We start from the raw sequence: 19,944 nt of genomic DNA, 5'->3' as shown, positions 1-19,944 counted from the left end.
TGACTTCTTTTATTGTCTTACATCACAATCAAGAAAGCATTTGACAGTGCCACAGGCTAGACAAAACCACTTACTGCACAGTGAAATGGTAATCTAAGATAAGGCAATTGCTCAGTCACAATCTCCATTGACAACACACCACAGAAAGATAAAAGTGGTGCAGGAATTATATACAAATCAATCAGAATCTCCCACTTTGCAATTTTACATTCGGGACATGCCATTATGATGGTAGAATCCCAGTGTCTGATTGCTTATTTCTGTTTACATTTAGGTGTTTAAAAATGTCCAGTCAAAATGCTTCCATAAGATTTTTATTCTTTAATGTCTTTTAGAAATTTAAATTAACGGGAATTTGTACGTTTCGATACAGAAAAAATACACAGAAAGACAAACACATGCACATACAAGAGACAGCTGTTATTTCATACTTTATTGCAATTTTCCTTATCCTGTGTTCCAGATTACAGTTTGTTTTCCGGCAAAAGAGCAATAATTTTGAAGGCAGTGATGTACAAAAAAAAAAAAAAGAGCAGGACCACACCAGTTTATTTGACTCGACAGTTTATCTGTTGTACGACGGTCACTTTTGTCGACTTCTAGTCCACACTTCTTTGGCAGTTTCCTCCGGATTTGCTGTCCCGTCGCCTCCGCCCGGGCCGGTCGGCACTCCCGGCGCAGAGGACACCCGGCCGAGTCGGGCGAGCACCGCCGTTTCTGTAGCCATCGCTGGTGCAGTGGGTGCTGGAGGGTGTCGCATGGAGCTCGCCGGGCCCGCTACGTGTGCGCCGCCTGTGATCTACTTGGCCTCGGCCGGCTTCTCCTCTGGTGGTCCTGCGATGAGGCGCTTCAGGAAAGCTGCAGGAGCACACATTGGGGAGAGATATTAGAGTCTGCTGGTGAAAACCATCTGGACACTTGTCTGAATCAGGTCAGTGCCTCAGTTACACCATATAAACACAGCGACACAAAATACGCTCTCTTTGCAAGACTGGGCACTGCCAGTTACGGAGATATGCAGTCAATAATAGCCCACTATAAATTTACTCATCTCCAGCACAGTATAAAGAAGCAATTAGACAGTTACAGTTCCTGGACAACGATCTTCAGATCTACAAAAAGTAAAGGGAAAAGGTTATCAGTTAGGGAAATCATACTAGTGAAAGATCAATCCATACCAAAACAGATTTAAAAATTCCATTTAAAAACTAAGTCACAGTGATACAGTATAGCTCCTGATTCAACTGGTGTCATAAAGTAGATTTTTGTGAGTCAGGGTACACTGCAAACAGCAATTTGCCCATTTGCACTAGCAGCATAACACAGCCACCCTGAGACTAACCATTGTGCTATCACCATATTAGCGCATTGGGCACATTTTCAGTACCTCCGACAATCATTATTTGTTACTCCTAACAATGCACTTTTTGACATCAGTTGCGTCAGGAGATATCTATCCTGTCTTAATGTTTAAACAGATTTCTTAATTTAATTATCATTTTTTATGTATCAAGCTTTCACCAAATCTGACCTTTAGCCATTTCCTTCTACTTTTGTGGACTTGAGAATGGTAGTTTGACAACTGAAACCAGTTACTTTTTATGTTCTGTTCAAGACAAATAAATTTACAGTACACCACTGTATCATACGAGTGTTAACAGTGGGATGAGTAGACAACCATTCAGAAGAGGTGTCAAGCAGTGGCTCACATGTAAATGAAAGCCTAAAAATCGTAGCTCAGCTTTTCAGTGGGTCTCCAACTCCTGTACTGTCATCATTCCCCCTCCAAATACATACACATAACGAAAGTATACAGGAGACACATCGCTTAGTGCGGCGGTACGAATAAAGCGAGTCATCTTCAGTAGAGTGGAAGGGTAAATGTTGATACGGAAGGTAAATACAGTGTGTGCAGTTGCCTGCCGGGGTAACTGCTTGTGCACAGGTGTGAGAATAAAGAGGGTAGTGTGGAGAGGGATACACAGGCCTAGAAACGAGGTCAGACAGAAATGTGACCAGGAGGGGAAGTAAGGGTGAGGACTAGAAATGGAATGGGATTAAGCGTAGGCATAGGCAAAGGGTAAGGATACGATAGAGGATAACACCCATCCGCACAGTTCTAAGTGGCTGGTGGCTGAATAAAGATGGCAGGAGTCTTGGAGAAGCCACAGGCATCACTCAAGTTCTGCCCATTACAACCGAGATAGTCAATGATCTCAGTTGGGCACCACAACTGGGAGACTGTAGCTCTGCTATGAGGAAGACTGTAGATTCGACAGGTGACCTACTGTGTCCTTTATCTTCTCTATGTGACTATCTACAGTCCAATGCCTAAGCATGGTGAGTGGTTGCCTTTACTCACGTCACTGTTCAATTTCCACTGATTTTCTCTTATCATCTAAAGAACGTTATAAATGTCAGATGTATTGGTGGGTTTATTGGAGTATCAATTTAATGATTAAAATTTCTCGGTTTAATAACTGGATATTGAAGGGTTCCTCCTCCCCCAAGTAGCATAACTTTCCTTTCGCCTTTGGCTAACCTTGGTGGTGTGTGTGTGTGTAAAATACTAGGATTTACGGTGGTTCTTATCCCACTCTGAACTACAGTTCCACTGTAACTCTGTGTGTGAGTAAAGGTATGCCTAGTGTGTTCAAATAACTGACTGTAAGTCAATAACACCTTGCTTCATTACTTGGCTGGAATTCTAATTGTATTTGGAGAGATAGTGTCTCAGTGGACATAAAATCAGTCACTTCCAGCAGGCCCAAATTACTGTGATACCATCTGCACAAGTGATGTAGGAGATATCGACACTTGACCATTCTTGTAGGTCTGTCAGATTTCTTCTCTCATATTTGGAACACGTTTGCAGGTAATTACACACATTCTGAATATGATTCAAATTCATGGATTTTGTAAGTCAGCTAAGCTTAATTACTCTTTAACATTTTACATATCAAGCATCTAACTATAGTCAAATAGCTGCAAAAACTGGTCTCATAGAATACATTTTCAGTACGATGATAAACAAGAGAGATCAGTTGCTCAGTATCTCTATTCCCAGTGTGCATCAAGTCAACTGAGGAGCCATTTCTATCTAATTTAAAACATCAGTTGAACAAGGCAGTCTGCTCAGTGACACTACTTTTTGCAAAGTCCTACTGCCCGGCATGTACAGTGACCACCTTGTGGCACAGCACTGTTATGTCTACTCACTTGGCACAGGCTTCCCATTACTTCACTGTAACTTACAAATCTGTGTGAGTAAACATCTCATAAACTTAATGCTGCTATAGATATCTGTATGACACACTTCCTTTTGAATATTCATTCCAAAACAAACCAATAAGAGACTAGTGATGCTGCAGCATAGCATTTTCTACCTCAAGTTGTGATATACTCAGGACAGCCCAATCTTTCAGTCATCTGTAGAATAATGTGACAGTTTCAACTACTGAAACAAACAGCACAGTCAAAAATCTGCCAGTCACACCACCTACTTCATTCTGTGTATTCCTTGTAGGCCAAAACTGATCAGCTGGTCCTCACTGGCCCCATCCACACGTTACATACAGTGTACGCGACAGACCCTACTCTGTAGTTCCTCCGTCACACACTTTAAGTGCAGTTGGAATATGATCTACCTCTTTCTGTTTTGTAGATAACCATGTGAAATGACTTAGCTTTGAGATGTCAAGTGACTGATTTTATGCGATTAAGCTTATATAGAAACAACAAGATAAATGTTTTATGTGCATTCTGGCCAACTTCCCACTTCAATTTGTCTCCATATATTACTTCAACAGTCCTACATCAAATCTCACAGTATTAATACACATCGCCTTAATCGAGAATGTGACTCAAATTTGGGGTGTGTTGCATTGCAATGTGTAAGGTCGTTCACTTCCTTCTGTGGTGTTTTATTATTTTTAAAACTGCAGAATAGTGACTGGCTCTTACTACATAATTTAATAGCACCACAGCAGAAGTGATCATGATTAGAAAAGAAAAAAAAAGTGTTTTTGCCCCAGGACAGTGTCCCTGCTGACACATCAGCTTCCGTGATGGCACAAGTACGGGAGAAAGGAAAACAAAGGTTTAAGTCTGGTTGAAAATGGACTCTCCAGAGCCCAGCTTAACGCCTATAACTGGCACTGAAATGCTGCAGTGCTTGTAAGCTGCAGTTTTAGTGACTGGACAATTAAGTATCGGTATCTCAACTGTTTATCGTTTACAGCTAAACACTGAAAAGCTCATATAAGAAACATTGCTGCCTCTTGAAAATGTGCTGGTGTCAGATCCTATAAATCACAGTTAATTGTATGAAGGACATGATAATGGGTTTTTATTTTCAACATTGTAATTTAAACTTTTGGTGTATGAATTGTCTGGCTGTAATTCTGTTATGTACCACATGACACAGCCAGTACTGTGATCACACTTCAGTTCACAACTAAAAATATAATACACTTGCGATGTGTTCATATTTACCTCAAGTGTGCTGAGTGTGACAAGATTTATGATTCATTTGGCATAGGAACTGATATGTCTCCATGTTTTTAATATACTATTACCATGAAGGAATACACTGATAACTTAACATGCCTAAAACTGTGACATGCCTTCAGCTGCCTTTCATTCATCAGTTTTTGTTCACCGACCTGGGCTCTTTGCATATGGAGTACTGTGCTATAGTGTACAATAAACTTAAGTTTTATTTGTTGTCTTATTTAATATCTCGTGTTCTGTTCAATTTCTATTTTGGGATATTCCAAACTTCCAAAAACACGAGGAATGAGAATGGAGATATCAGAATGAAATTAAACATTTTATAATCTACTGAAAGGCTAACCAGCAGCAGACACCTAGTATACATTTCAGTGTATTTTTATTTTAAAATACATTAACTTTCAGTGTCAATTTACTTTTTTATATCCATTGCATATCTTGCAAAAATGATTCAGTTAATATTTCAAATCATTAGAAAAAAATTTGAAGCATTAATTGTGTATGGGGCTATTTTATTTAGAATAACAGAGACTGACAATGATTTTAGATGCTGCTCCCATACATAGTTATTTTAAAGATAATAATCAGTCATCAGGTGAAGTCATTCAATTGGATGGCACTTTCGTGACGTATGTCCCTAATCTTCCCCCCAGTTATATGACTGGGAAAAGGGGACCTCAGTTTAATATGGAATCCAGACCACATGTCATTTCTGGTGACTCCGCAAATCATCATTGAGAGGTGAAGCCAGTCAAAATTTTCGTGGTCTTGCTGAGATTTGATCTCATAACTTCTCAGTTTCCATGCGTACATTTTAATGGTAGACCATTGAGCCTGACATTACTTTAAATAAACTCTGATTTCTCTACAAAGGAGTAGCATGATAGCTTGATAAATAGATATATCTATGCACATCACAAAGAACTTCAACTTTTTCTTACTTTAAGATAACATTTGATAACAATAAGATACATTAAATAACATTCCACTATCTGAAGATGGGTACAATGCCTAATTGGTTTTGGAAGTGAAGTGAAGTCACTTCTGTTGGATTATGAACACTTCTCTTCCAAAATATGTTCCTGCAAGATGTCTGCCTGTGGGCTGTGCTCGAAGGATGGGCATATTGCTCGAAGACGCCACAGTCAAATGGCTTTCGCAGAATACAGAGGTGGAAATTACTATCCGTACAGACCTAGTTTTCAACAGCCACTTTTCTCTGTTAAGTAAATTACTACAATACCCAATCAAATGTTGTCTTGCACTTTCTGCAGTACGAGTTGTCACATTCATTGTGTCTAGTGGAGACAAATAAACACTTTCAACATTGTCTACAAAGAGAATGTATTCTGTTCTGATATCTCCATTTCCAAACACGGGTTTTACAATTGGTTGAGACCTTCCCCAAAAGAATTCTCCTGCACATTTAACAATAATTTATCTTATAAATCAGAGAGTGTTCCATTCATTTTACTGTGCATGCCATTTAAGATTTAGATGAGTAAACTTAGTGTTTTGAGATCTCTATTGAATTTAATATTTACAGATATTTAGGTAGATAGAAATAAAATGTATTATTTGACACAAGCTTGCTAGCATTAAAGATCATAAGCTGACATATAGAAAGCACTATCTTTAGACTGCATTAGTTTTTATCTGTGTACACTTCGGTATACATGTCTGTGTCTTGTATGTTAATTTGTAATGTGCCATTTCTTAAAAAGGAAAACATTTATAGAAATTTTTTGACAAAATCAAATTTCAGATAGTTTTAGTTCCTTATTTACAACATAATACACTCATAAAAACAACAATTAAATCTCAAAGAATTTTGTGAAATGTTGTTAACTATAGACAAGTTGTGGCATTGTCAGTTCAACATATAATCTTTTTCTTTTTTTTTAAAAAAAAAAAAAAAAAAAAGAAAAGAGAGAGAGAGAGAAGAGCAGATAATTTTTTAATGTCAAGGAAGTTGTGAGAAAATAGTGTAAAAAAATAATGCATGCAAGATGTGTTATCCCATTTCTCCGGCACACTGAAAAAATCTTAAAGCAGTATGACAACAAGAGATAAAAAAAATAAAAACACACTTAGGCTCCACATAACACAGCCAACACAGAAACATGAAAGACAGTAAAACATTATAATCACATACGAGCACAGTACTTACGATGGACATTAAATTTTGTTACACTTAATGCAATGAGTCTTTGGACTTCTAAGGTGACCATCTATGACATCAGCCGTTTGATGAATGCTGAAAATAGGGGACAATCACACAAACGTTATTAAACAAAACACAACTGGGGCTTTCGGAAACTTTAGGTGCCCTGCTGACATTTGTGTCCAGAATTGTCACACTGCACAGGTCACCGATGCATTGTACATGTGTGTGGAAGCCCACACCGTCCAGCAGCAGGTATACACTACAGCGTATAATGTATGAGTTGCATAGACAAAAGGGGGCAAAAATCTCAGGGATAAGTTCCTCGAATGCAGAGGAGATAAAATGTTACATCAACATTAGACACACATTGTTTTACAGGTCTACAAAGGGGGTGTATATTATAGCTCGAAAACCTGATATGCTGCTTTACGTTCCGCATCCTCACCCTTACGTGGATTGTCAAAGCATCCACGTTGACCTCATTCACAGGACAGGGCTTATTGGCTCACTAAGACTAGAACTTGTTCGCAAATTCCTAGCCCATTGCACATTTTCTGTCAACGACACACAGTTCGATCACGAAATATCAAACAAAACTATCGGTGCCCTACAACATGAAGTTTAATATGAGGTACGTACTCAAGAGGAGATGTAGCAGCTGAAGCTGAGATTACAGCCTGGAATAAAGAGTGCCGACAATACGGCTACCAATGCAGCCAATGATACATCACTAACCTAAAGATTGAGCTTGACACATTTTCAAAATTTTCCACTTCCCAAATGTGAAATGGAAGACACCGCAGCGTATCCCTAATGCAGAATAAATAACGTACCTACACTAAACACTTTCAATTACTAAATATTTTTGAAATACATGTTCAGTCATCAGTAGAGCCACATCTGAGGTATCACAAGACAACTGTAAAGAAACTACAAGGCACACGGAAAGCGGACACGTATCAGTGGACAGAGTACATCTTCAAAACACACACACACCAATATTGAGCACTTATAATGCTCTATCCACTGACACGTCAATTTTCTTTACATCTCATAGTTTTCACGCAGTTGCCTTCTAAAACCCTGGAGGTACAAATAACGATGTATCATAAATCTGTACCCTCCCCCTTACGCCTACAAGTACATACATCTCACTCCAATGACGACGATACTTTATCAGTGCCACACTGTTCAGTGCACATGTGACTTTACACCGTAAAATAATTAACTGTTTATGATTTTAATACAGTAAAAAAAATTAGTTCTCCTTTTTTAGGAGCTGAGTGAGCTGAATGCTTATTCTGACCATAAATGAGAATAGTGGTGTTGGAGAGGACGTTGTATTTAGTAATTAATTCCTGAACCATTCCAGAAACATACTGGCACAACCACATTTTCTTCCTTCATGTGCAACAAGTATATTCCCGAAATTTTGCCCCATTTACTTGTTATATCATTCACTTCCACCACCTCCTTGAACTATGGTAGATATTTCTTTGAAAAAGAAATGTGAATATCAAAGTGTCATGGGAGTCTGACAATATTTGGTTGCAGTACGAGATTCTGGACACAAAGCAGCTTGCGCTCCAGTGAGCAGATGTAACATTATAATTATTTGCATGCAAGAAATACATTAGCAGCATCACCTGTTCTGTAAAGGTGAGCACAAGTGTTGGAAAAGGGCAGAAATGAACAGCAACCAACAGAGTACTTTGTCACTCTCAAAGTCCCAAAATTTTCTTCTTCTTCTTTTTTTGAAATTGTGGGCTTTTCTGAATGAATTAAGTTCACTACCTGAATTACACCAGAATTTACCTCAGCTCTGTGCTAAAAGCCTTAGAGGGACACACATTGGTTTGCATATTAACTGTGGAACTATATAAATTTTGTTAGATTTGCACATCTAATATGGAACTACATTGTTTTTTTAAACATAAGAAAAATCTGTTGTAGTGATCAAAAATAATTCTGTTGAGAGTCAGAGTACTTTCCTCGCAGAATCTTACACACCATAAATGTGATAAAAGTTTCCTGGAATGGTAGTCTAAATTCAAAATCTCACACGCAAATGTATATTACAAAACATCCACTCTTCTCTTTCTCTGTGAATGTATGTGTGTGGGAGGGGGAGGGGGTGGGGGTGTGGGGGTTGCGAGCATGCACGCTCATGTGTGTTTTACTGATTATGTACATTATGAAAGTCAGTATTTCATCTGCACATAAATAATGATACTCAACAAGCTATTGTATTAAGCATGGTGGAACACGCCTCATACATCTGTCTCCCCCTGCCCCAGTTCTATTCAAATGGGTTACTCTATAAATCATTTCTATAATGTCCCATGTGTATTTTAATCCCTCTCATCCTGTTTTTATGTTTTTCCCACATGAAACTTGCTAGTTACAAGCAAATATCTGAATTCCTACCACCATCTCCCCCTCCAGTCTCATTAATAGGTGAATGTTACCCACGAACAATTCCCACAGGTTTTATACTACTCCACCCCCTTTGCAGATGTGCTAACCCTTCCCCAATTCCCCACATATGGTTGGTTTTAAATATCCAATCGAAACTGACCCAATGGCAGATCATGAGCACTGTGCTCAAATCTTTTCTACTCGTGCATATTATCTTGCATTTATCACCAATTCAGACAATATGTCATTTGTTACACCAGCCTTATATTCCATCTGTTACTTGAAATGACTCGAATAAGAAAGATGTCATCTTGCAGGACAGTTGACGTGGTTCTACCCATCAAGAATTATTCCTAGAGTATACGACAATCATTGTGTCAGTGGTGTTAGTAAATAGTGTGATGGTGTCTAATGCCTCCGGGGGTGGGGGGGATTCCTGTTCAACTGAGATCAAAATTTGTAAGGTATTGTGAAAAGTACATAAATATTTCACATGAGCAGTGCTAATGTTAGGTTACATGCTGTTTTCTATCTAAGTAATGCATTATATTTTCCTGCCTACTACTGTGCCATCAGTGCCAAAATTTGCGTGCTGTTTCAACAGGTTTCTTGTGTGTGTACTGAAAATAAAAATAGCCACCTAGGGTAAACAAAATGTTACAACAGCATTAATTTTTTAATATGGAAGTGTATCCTGTCAGTCAAAACGATCTTAAAGATATTTCTATATCAATATTTGGGTATAATTGTGTAGAGTGCAAAATGCACGAGTAAACTCTGAACCGATGCCATTATCATGAAATATGTTTAAATTGGATCACAATAATTTATTTTATTCTAGAGAGTTCAGCTCCATCATTTATAGCTAATATTTCAAGACCTTTCATTACTCTACTCGAAACGATTCCCTTTTGTGTCAGCAAACAAAATTTTTATGACATTCGTGACAATCTTAAGCCTTGTTTAATGTACCTTGACTCTGGCCTTGAGCAAGTCTGTTGTGCAACTAACATGTGAAACAAAAATCAAATTTTGAGATCAAAGTATTACAAACAAAAGTAAGTGGTCTAATTACTTACTTCAAAAGTCTGATTCAATTATGAAACACACAATATAGCTTGTTTATATTGGCTGCTGTTCTTTTCTGAAAGTCTATGATTTCCATTTTTATGCCTCTTACTTCATAACAAAAAAACCACACACATTTAGAAACTAGGGGAAAAATTAAATGCATTCATAATCATCTCAGCTTACTTACTAAAAAAAGAATAAGGAGAAAACTTTGCATTCATGTTATTAATGAATAAAAATGGTTCAAAGAATAAAAAAGCACTAAGAGTATTTATGGTATCCACGAGTCCTATGAGGAACCAAAAATACCCGCAGAAAAATTTATAGAGGGCAAGAAAGAGCATAGATCTGAACTATTCATGTAATGGAGTGTGGCTCTCAATTCAGTATGTTAAACTCTTATTTATTAAGTCACTTTACCATCTATGCTTGGTTCAAATTTTGCAACTGATTTCAAATTAAATGCTTGATTAGTCAGTGCAACATAATTTCTCCTGACCCCATACCGACGATCTTGAAAATATGTGCTTGTGAATTTTTCATACATATGAAAATAGGCCTACTCATAGAATTTTAAACGAAAATGTGGGGAGCATGCAATACGTAACAGATGCATGAATAGCTCAACTCCCTCCTGTTACCAACTGCATGTGCCCACATTTTTAGTTTTAAATTCTACAAGTATGTTCACAGCTATTAAAAATTCACAAGCACAAATTTTCAGGACTATATGGAGTTAGGAATCTGCATGGAGCTATGAGCAATTGGTTCATATATGTGCCCAGTTATGTATCCACAGAATAGCTAAAACTATGCTCTCTAAAAACTTAAAAAAAGAAAAACTGGAATGAAGACTGCTTTACACAAATAACTTTGCGATGTATACATACGAGCATAGGGAACAAAACCGTCCTCATCCTCAGGGTCCAGGCACTCCTTCAGGATGGACTCACACTCTTCATCTGTCAGTCTCTCACCTGTAACATTTATTTATCTACCATTTGATCATTGTTTAGGGCGACACTGATTACGTCAGTATACGTTTACAACAGCAACTACAGGGTTAATTATAATTTGAGCAATTATATTATTATTTTGCAATGGACTTTTACATACATGTTAACTAATTAATGAAAACATGGGCAAAATGAAAATTTTAACACTTGTTTAATTTATTACACAAAGGCATCCGATTTAAATTTCTGCTGCAGTGGATGAGCAATAAGAAAAAATTTCAAGTTTACTTTTCATTGAGGTGTGTGTGTGTGTTAGTGAAAAGTAAACTTGAAATTTTACTGATTTTTTTATATATTAAGTTTGGATTGTTACAGGTACTCATTTCAACTACAAGATAAATCTACTACCTATATTATTCACGTATATATGTGCAAAAAAGTCGTTTTGCTTTAACCACATACGTGGTAGTACTGGGCAAAACTTTCCGAGTGTGAGAAATGTCGTCTGGACCAATGGGCTCATTGGTCAGGACGCGTGTGAGGCGAGCAAATGGGCGATGTGCCTTTTTTATCCCCCCCTCCGCGCTGAAATTTAAACCTGCCTCGTTGGGAATTTTGTTCGGCGTAACTTCTAGAATAAGCTGCAGCCTGTCTTTCACTCGAAGTGATAGTTTGGTTTCGAGTCGGTGAAGCCAACGAATAAATCGGAAGACACTTGGGGGCAGTTAGCGAGCATTCCATTACTGATTCAGAAAAGTGTTTATCGTAACCTGTATATCTTACGGATAGTCACTATAGTGATACGCGTCATTGCTGTACAATTTATCACGTGTGGATTACTTGTCACAAGTTGTTCACTGCCGTATTCCTGAATATTTTTCACCTCGCAAAGGTGTGGTTAGAGCTTCAGTGGCATCGTGGAATTCACGAGCTGCACAGTTCTGCGGCAGTTGCAGCACGTCCCTAACTGCAGTTATCTCCATTGTCATGGACACCGAAAGGTTCTAAATAAATCATGATATTAAATTTTCGCTTTAATTCATCTCAACAAAATGCGCCACTTGCTTGCTGTAGCTTTGTTGGTTACTGCTGAGAGCCACATTTATACAGTAACTTAAGTTCCCGTCACATCTCAGAGCGTGCACTTCCAACATTCCTCGAGAAACACCAAAGTAACTCCATTAACGTTATTACCATTGACGTTTTGCTGCAGTATTACAGGTTAAAGTAGCTTGTAAGAACTTCTACGTCCATGTATTATCGAATAATGTCGGTAGGTATTGCTGGGGTAGGAGCTTTTACGCTATACATCAGATATTGTCAACGTGTCTCCGTGTCAAGCTGGCGGCAGCCAATATATTTATATTGGCCAATGATGACTGTAAACTAGACAGGATGTTAAATCGAACACCTTTCAGCCGTCTATTTCCAAACTGTTATCGCAAGAAAATAAAATAACAATTTGGAAATTAGACGGCTGAAATGTGTTTGATTTGACATCCTGTACCGATCAGCCGAGTCCTGTAATCATCTCTGAAAAGATGGACATACTGAAACTTGTTAACTATATAAGTTTTTATACCGCTATCGTACGAATAAATCGTTGTACGTGCACAGTCTTTCCTTCACATTCTGCTTTTGTTGGATATTGGCACATCTTTTACGTAGAAATGTTATTAAAGACATGGTTTTAAATTCTATTCTTGGTTGCCGTGTCTAGTTACGAATTACTCGAGCTTGTGTGGCCGGCTTTTCTTAAATTGCTGCTTTTATCGCTCACAGCTGTTTCTTTTATTGGCACATAAAGCATTGTTGCATTATTTATGTTGAAATACTATTAGTAAGTTTTTCTAAAGGTCGAATTAACGTTGTGGTGATCGGATGTTACGATATAATCAAACAATGGAAAATCCAGGATGGAATGTAACAATATTATGAAAAGGAAAGTTACTACTCACCATATAGCGGAGATGTAGAGTCGTAGATAGGCACAACAAAAAGACTCTCACAATTAAAGCTTTCGGCCATTATAGCTAGCTATTTTTCGTTTCAGTCCCTGGAGAAATTCTTGGTATTCAACACAACAATCTTGCCGGGATGTTTCCTTTCAAAGGGCACGGCCGACTTCCTTCCCCCTCCTTCCCTAATCTGATGAGAACGATGACCTCGCTGTCTGGTCTCCTTCCCCAAAACAACCAACCAACCACAACAATCTTACCATAGTAAGTTCTAGGTTACGATCAAACTGAATTTTCGGAGAAAATCACTTCTTTTGCTGGAGGCCTAAAACACACACGCATGAAGTTTAACATTGTAATCAAAGTTCTCAAATAGTTTGACAGATTTACTTCAAATTTTTACACGATACACTAATAAACACACACACGTGTGTGTGTGTGTGTGTGTGTGTGTGTTGGTTCCAGCAAACGAGGTGATTTTCTTCGAAAATTGAGTTTGATCGAACCCTAGAACCTATTACGTTAAGATAGGTGTTGTGCTGAATACTCAGTAATTCTTCTGTGACTGAAGCGAAAAAGCCTTAGATCCTTGGCTGTACAAGTCAGCTGCCCCGCCATTATGACCTCAGCCGTGGCAAGCTTACCGAGCGACAGCAGTGTGTGGGACAGCTCGGCCGACAGCATCTTGCCGTCCTCCGCCTTGTCGTACAGCTTGAGACACTCCAGGAAGTCCTCGTACGATCCCACCTCCTTCTCCTTCTTCACCTGCGAGTAGATGGGCAAGAAGTCTTCGATCTTCAGCTTCTTCTCGTCTGCACAACACAACGAAAAGAACTTACTCTCACCGCTGTTTGTTGCACTAACTTATTCACACATCTTTAAGAATTTGCAAGGAATCGATGTTGTCACCAATAACGTAATATCAGTGGCGAACAAACATGGTTACATGTAATACTTCATTACATTATACATTGTGTACATAAAGTCAGGGAACACTTATTGCATAAGAACTAAACATTGTACAGATGTCATACACATTGCATTTTGAGGAGAAACTCTGAAAGTGTTTTTTTTTTTTTTCATTACGGTAATGGAATTCTTGTCATACCCGTCCCAGCATGGTATCGTCGACTGTGGCAGTCGCTTCCCGTATTCTCTCCCGGAGCTCTGATCTTTAATGTGTCCCCACAGAAAAAAGTCACACAGAGTGAGATCTAGTGATAGGGGACGCCATTTCATGAAACAGCCTTTCCCTTCTGCAGCACGCCACGTTTACATCTAGCGCTGACTAACGGCAAATTACCAAACTACGCTGTGGCGGTATACATGGAAAAAATAAGTTTCAGGGTTTCTCCTCAAAATGACATATGTATGATATGTGTACAATGTTTGGTTCTTGTGCAATAAATAATTGAAAGTGTTCCCGGACTTGATGTACACCCAGTATAATAATACTTGTTCCATAGATCATGAATAAGACGTTTCGTAATGATGTGGAACGTGTCAATTTACCTTTAGGTTTCTATACACATTCTTATTAATTTTTCTAGAAAGAAATACTTCATATCTCAAAATTCATCTTTCACTAGAAGGTGTTGTCATCCAGAAACCCTTTTAATTTGTTCTTAAATGCTGACTGACTATCTGTCAGACTTTTAATGCTATTTGGTAAATGATCAAAGAGTTTTGTGGCAGCATAATTCACCGCTTTCTGTGCCAAAGTCAAATTTAGCCCAGAATAGTAAAGATCATCCTTTCTTCTAGTGTTGCAGCTATGCACTTTGCTATTATTTTTGAACTGGGATGGGCTATTAACAACAAATTTCATACATGAATATATGTATTGTGAAGGAACTGTGAATATCCCTAATTGCTTAAATAAATGTCTGCAAAGTAATCTTTGGTGGGCTCCAGCTATTATTCTGATTTCACGCTTTTGCAAATGAATTAACCCTAAATATGATGCCACATGAAAGCAGTGAATGAAAATAGGTATAGTAGGGTAATTTACTGATATGTTTACTACCAAAATTTGCAATAACTGTAACAGCAGAAGTAGCTGAACTGAAATGTTTCAGCAGAATATCAATGAGTTTCTTACAGTTCAATTTCTCATCAATACGCACACCCAGAAATTTTGAATACTCTGTCTTAGCAACAGATTTCTGTTCAAAGTCTGTAGTTATCAATGGTGTTATGCCATTTACTGTATAGAACTGTATATACCGTGTCTTCTCAAAATTTTGTGAGAATCCATTTGTAGAGAATTATTTACAATTTCCTCAGCTAATTCTTATTTGTTGGGTATGATTACTATACTTGTATCATCAGCAAAAAGAATTAGCATTGCATCTTCATCAATATGGAGCGGCAAGTCATTAATATGTATTAAGAAGAATAGGGGACCCAAGATTGAACTGTGTGGGACACTGTTCTTGATATTTTCCCAGTTACAGGACTCTATTGGTTTTTTTGCGGACTATCTGTCATCGTTAATTTCAAGTTTCTGCATTCTCCCAGTTAAATATGAATTAAACCATTTGTACACTTTCCCGCTCATACCACAATACTTAAACGTACCTAGAAGAATTTTATGATTCACACACTCAAACGCCTTTGAGAGTTCATAAAAAATCCCAATGCGTGATGTTTCGTTATTCAGAGCATTTAATATTTATTCATTGAAAGCATATATAGAATTTTCTGTTGAAAAACCTTTTTTAAAACCAAACTGACATTTTATTAATACTTCATTTTTACAAATATGCGGAGCTATTCTTGAATACATTACTTTTTCAATAATTTTGGAGAAATCTGTCATAATAGAAATTGGGCGGTAGTTGTTAGCATCAGATATGCAATGCTTTCTTGCTTCAGTGAACTACGACATGTGTGGCTGAGAATCCTACTTATCTTTTGGGGAACAATTTTTAGTACTCTGCGGAATATGCCATAAATTTCATGCGAACTTCTACTTTATTATTTCTCTAATTTCAGCAGGAGAGGTGGGTTGAATTTCAGTTTTATCAAATTGCATAGGTATTGCCTCTTCCAGATACAAACTTACATTTTCCAATGAATAGCTGGATCCTATTTTCTCTACAACACTTAAAAAAGGATTACGAAAAATATTTTCTCTTTCTGACTTTTTATTAAGAAACTTTTCACTGAGTTTGATAGATACATAGTCTTCTTCTGCTCTCAGTTACCCTGTTTCCCTTTCAAGAATATTCCAAATTGTTTTAATTTCATAATCAGAGGTGTTAATCTCAGATATAATCACATACTTTTGGAATTTTTAATCCCCAGTGCAGTAGTTTTTATAATGTTTGACTGTTTCTGGATACCCTTTTATATTTCCAGGATATTTTCATCTCTTTAGTAAACTACAGTTTCTTACAATTACGTTTAACTGTTTTCTTAGGGAAACTGTTTCCAAATATACTCACAAAAGTATCATAAAATAGGTTAAATTTTAAATTAGGATCAGGTTCCCTGTACACCTCGTCCTTTACAATTTACAATTGTTAAATCGTTAACTGAACACACTACTTTGAAGGACTGTTTTGCAATACTGTATGAAGCTATGTTATGTACTGTAACATAATTTTTAAATACTTTACAAGAAAGCACTATTGGTGCATAGATGGAGTAAGCATAATTATTATTCACACATTGTTTCTATAGAGAGCAGTAGGACATCCCGTTTGCGCTTTCTAGGTAACGCCTATAAAAGCTGAAAGCGATATCCACTTGAGTGATAAACGTATGAGAGTGCATCGCCGAAGATACGCCTCAGCGAAACATAATTACATTTACGTTTCTTTCCTCCCCAAATATTTTATGACATAATGTTGTGTCATCCTTCTGAGAACTCTTCATTTAAGGACTTTAATTTCACCCCAAAATTGGCTTACCAGACAAAAAACGTACACATTACACGTATAAGCCTAAATTTTTGTGTTACATTTTTCCTTCTTTGAACAGTCTTCCGCCATTCATTACGACTACAAAATGTTTCTGAGGCACTTTCTTGTGACTGCTGATTGATTTGGTTCGGATTACAGCAAGGCATCTGCATTTATTGCGACCGTTTCAGCGAAACAGTTGGTCTAATCTCACTTCAATTTATGAACTATAACAAAAAGGGAATATGTTAAAGATAACCACGGAGGGAAGGAAGCACAAATCGCCTGACAAAAAAAATGTGAAGCACCCAAAAGGGAAGGAATGAAACTTCTCTGATTGAGAGTGTATGTGATGTTATTTCTGCGATCTGAGGAGAACTTGGCAGTAATGAGCCCACACATCAGTACGACCTTGCACCCGCCCTCTGGCGCGAGTGCTCTCATTGATTCTGTTGCCTCGGCCTGCAAGTGTTGGAAGTGCACCTCGATGCCCACCCTGGACAGTGCTGACGTCCTGACTGACTCCACACACGTTCTGTCGGAGCCTGATGTGGGGATCTAGATGGCCACCAGAGTACTTGAAAATCGCCCAGACAGTTCATACAGGCACATTCCGTGTGTTTTTGGGCATTGTCCTGCTGAAAAATGACACCACAATACTGCCATATTAGAAGTAACACACGAGAACGCACGATGTCCGTGACGCACTGCTGTGCCATGAGAGTTCCCTCAATCGCCACACGTCCTCACCTGAAATTGTACCCGATGGCTCCGCACGGCACGACTTCAGGACTAAGACCGACGTGCCTCGCCGAAACATTGGAAGAAAGGGACCTCTCCCCAGGTCGCTGACGGTGGTCATCCGTGGCAGTGCATAACCGCGATTCATCGCTGCTCGAATTACGGCGCCGTTGGTGTTAGCGGCAGTGTATGCGTGGCGCGACAATTCCCTAGTTTGTCTGGGATGACAGAATGTTGTTCTCGGATGGCAGTGGCAGTTGTGAAGGGGCTGCGATGTGTGTTCGGGGCACAAAACGGCGACCCTCCCTTCTGGTGGTCAACCAGAATCTTGATGACGAGTATATCTACCCTTATATTCCCATACAGTCCAACATTTGGTCACTGTCACGTAGGAATGCCCCACAAATATGGGTACTGCACGGCCCGACCCTCTGGCAAAGAGGAGACCCACAAAAAGCTCCTTTCGTACTCTGTCAGATGCTGCTAAACCTGTCTCACACGAGTACACAGCATGCTCGTGTCCTTTACAATGATCGCTCTACATCTCACGCTGTTGACGTCTCTTATTCTACCATATCTGGTAACAACACTAAACACCACCAATCCATTCTGGTGATCGTTCTACCTTTCACAGATAAATTGCAACTCTTAGTCATTTTGTGCGAATACATGTACGAAGTTACATTGACATTCGACCATATCTCCTCGGTGGGGCACTTTCCTGTCGGGCAGTGCAATATGAATTTATTTGAGATTTCCACTTTCTATTACTATACATCAACCTTACTGCAAGTAAGATGCGAGACTTTTGTGTTGCATGATGCACAGAGTAAGAGACTACTTCGTGAAGGGAACACTCGATTCTTACAACATAATCAATGGCCAACACAGAATAGAGACAGTTTCTATAGATTTCTGTAAGTGCAGGATACTAAACAGTGTAGTTTGGTGAGAAAGTGACTGTCAGTCGGTGCTGGCGTTTTTACCATTTAATTCTTGTTTCGCCTCTAGGAATGATATGTTGTGAGAAGTGCCAACAAGCTGCGAGTCCGCCTCAAGCTGTGCGTCCACCTTCGTGACCAAGACGAGCCATGTCGCAGAATTCTTATTCTTGTTTGACGCGGCGAGTGTTTTTATTCTGATTCCGTACACTGGGAAGACCAAGTGCGCTGTCAGTTGACCTCAAGAGCTCCTTCAGATAGTCGAATATCTGTTCTCAGGATCGGAATCAACTTCCAATAGAGCTTGCCGATCACCGCACAGAGAGCATGACAAGCACGTTGTGCTTCTGTTTCGATATGTATGTACTGGGTACTTTGTAGACCAAACGCGTTATGCTCCTTACACCCTTCCGGAGGAGTGTTCAGAAAAAAAGAATGGTTTCAGTTTATGGTTATGGAGATAGCGGTGCAGTGGTTCCCAACCTTTCTGATAACCAGTACCTCAGAACGAGAAACGCCTAACGAAGTTCAACACTTAGCTACACTTCAGAGTGGAAAAAATTGACACTCATGTTTTTAAAATTACAAGAAGATAAGTAATACAAGATGTGTCTGAAAAGTGTGCGGAATGGTCTCAGAAAATAAAGGAATCAAAAGTTACAAGGTGTTCAAAGTGATGAGTGTTGCTACAGAACACTTAAGACATCGTCTGTAAAGTTGCTGGAATCTGAACTGTCAGCAAACGCTTCTTTGTGGCATCGCCCGATGCACCGCGGCCACACGTCATTGCAAGCTCGGATAATTACGGGAGACGAAAGCTGGCGCTACCGATACGATCCGGAGACCTTGCCACAGCGGTGTTCGTCGTCTGCCGGCTGACAAAACCCAAGACTAAGTCGATGACGGGCGTCTTTTTGACAGCAAGGGCTCGAGCCATCACGAATTACCACACGAGATAGACGGCGGACACCACGACACCGAGTGTCCCTTTTCCTCCAGATCGTACTGGTAGCACGGGATCTCTGCTGTAACGACGCGCATATCCAAGAACACGGTGCTTCGAGCGATTCCACAAGAAGCGTTTGCTGACAAATTCCATCAGCTATATAACCGATGTCAGAAGTGTGATGTAGCTAAAGGGTGATGACGCAGAAAGCCAGTAAAGGTATTTTGTTTGTAACCCTTGTTTCCTGTATCTGAGGCCAGTAACCAAACTTTACAGACGCACATTCTATTTAGTCAATATTAAAACAAATAAACTCACACCTCTCT

The 19,944-nt window shown here is 38.9% G+C and overlaps 1 protein-coding gene across 2 annotated transcripts in view; it reads right to left on the bottom strand.

Annotated features, from left to right (window-relative positions):
• Positions 1–405: 405 nt before the first annotated feature.
• Positions 406–19,944, bottom strand: part of LOC124718952 (myosin light chain 1) — a 69,749-nt gene continuing 50,210 nt past the window's right edge. Inside the window, exons 4-7 of one of the 2 annotated variants that reach the window (XR_007005951.1) lie at positions 13,727–13,894; positions 11,059–11,145; positions 6,683–6,769; positions 406–858 (exon numbers count right to left, since the gene is read on the bottom strand). Coding sequence is in view for 1 of the 2 variants with exons in the window: in XM_047244620.1 (XP_047100576.1) it covers positions 800–858; positions 11,059–11,145; positions 13,727–13,894 (314 nt within the window). In the remaining variant the exon portion in view is untranslated. The remainder of the gene's footprint in view (positions 859–6,682; positions 6,770–11,058; positions 11,146–13,726; positions 13,895–19,944) is intronic. The other variant, XM_047244620.1, reaches the window with a different exon arrangement.

This window comes from Schistocerca piceifrons, chromosome 10 (assembly GCF_021461385.2).
Source record: "Schistocerca piceifrons isolate TAMUIC-IGC-003096 chromosome 10, iqSchPice1.1, whole genome shotgun sequence".
NCBI lineage: Eukaryota > Metazoa > Arthropoda > Insecta > Orthoptera > Acrididae > Schistocerca > Schistocerca piceifrons.
This window is presented reverse-complemented; position numbering and strand designations above follow the sequence as displayed.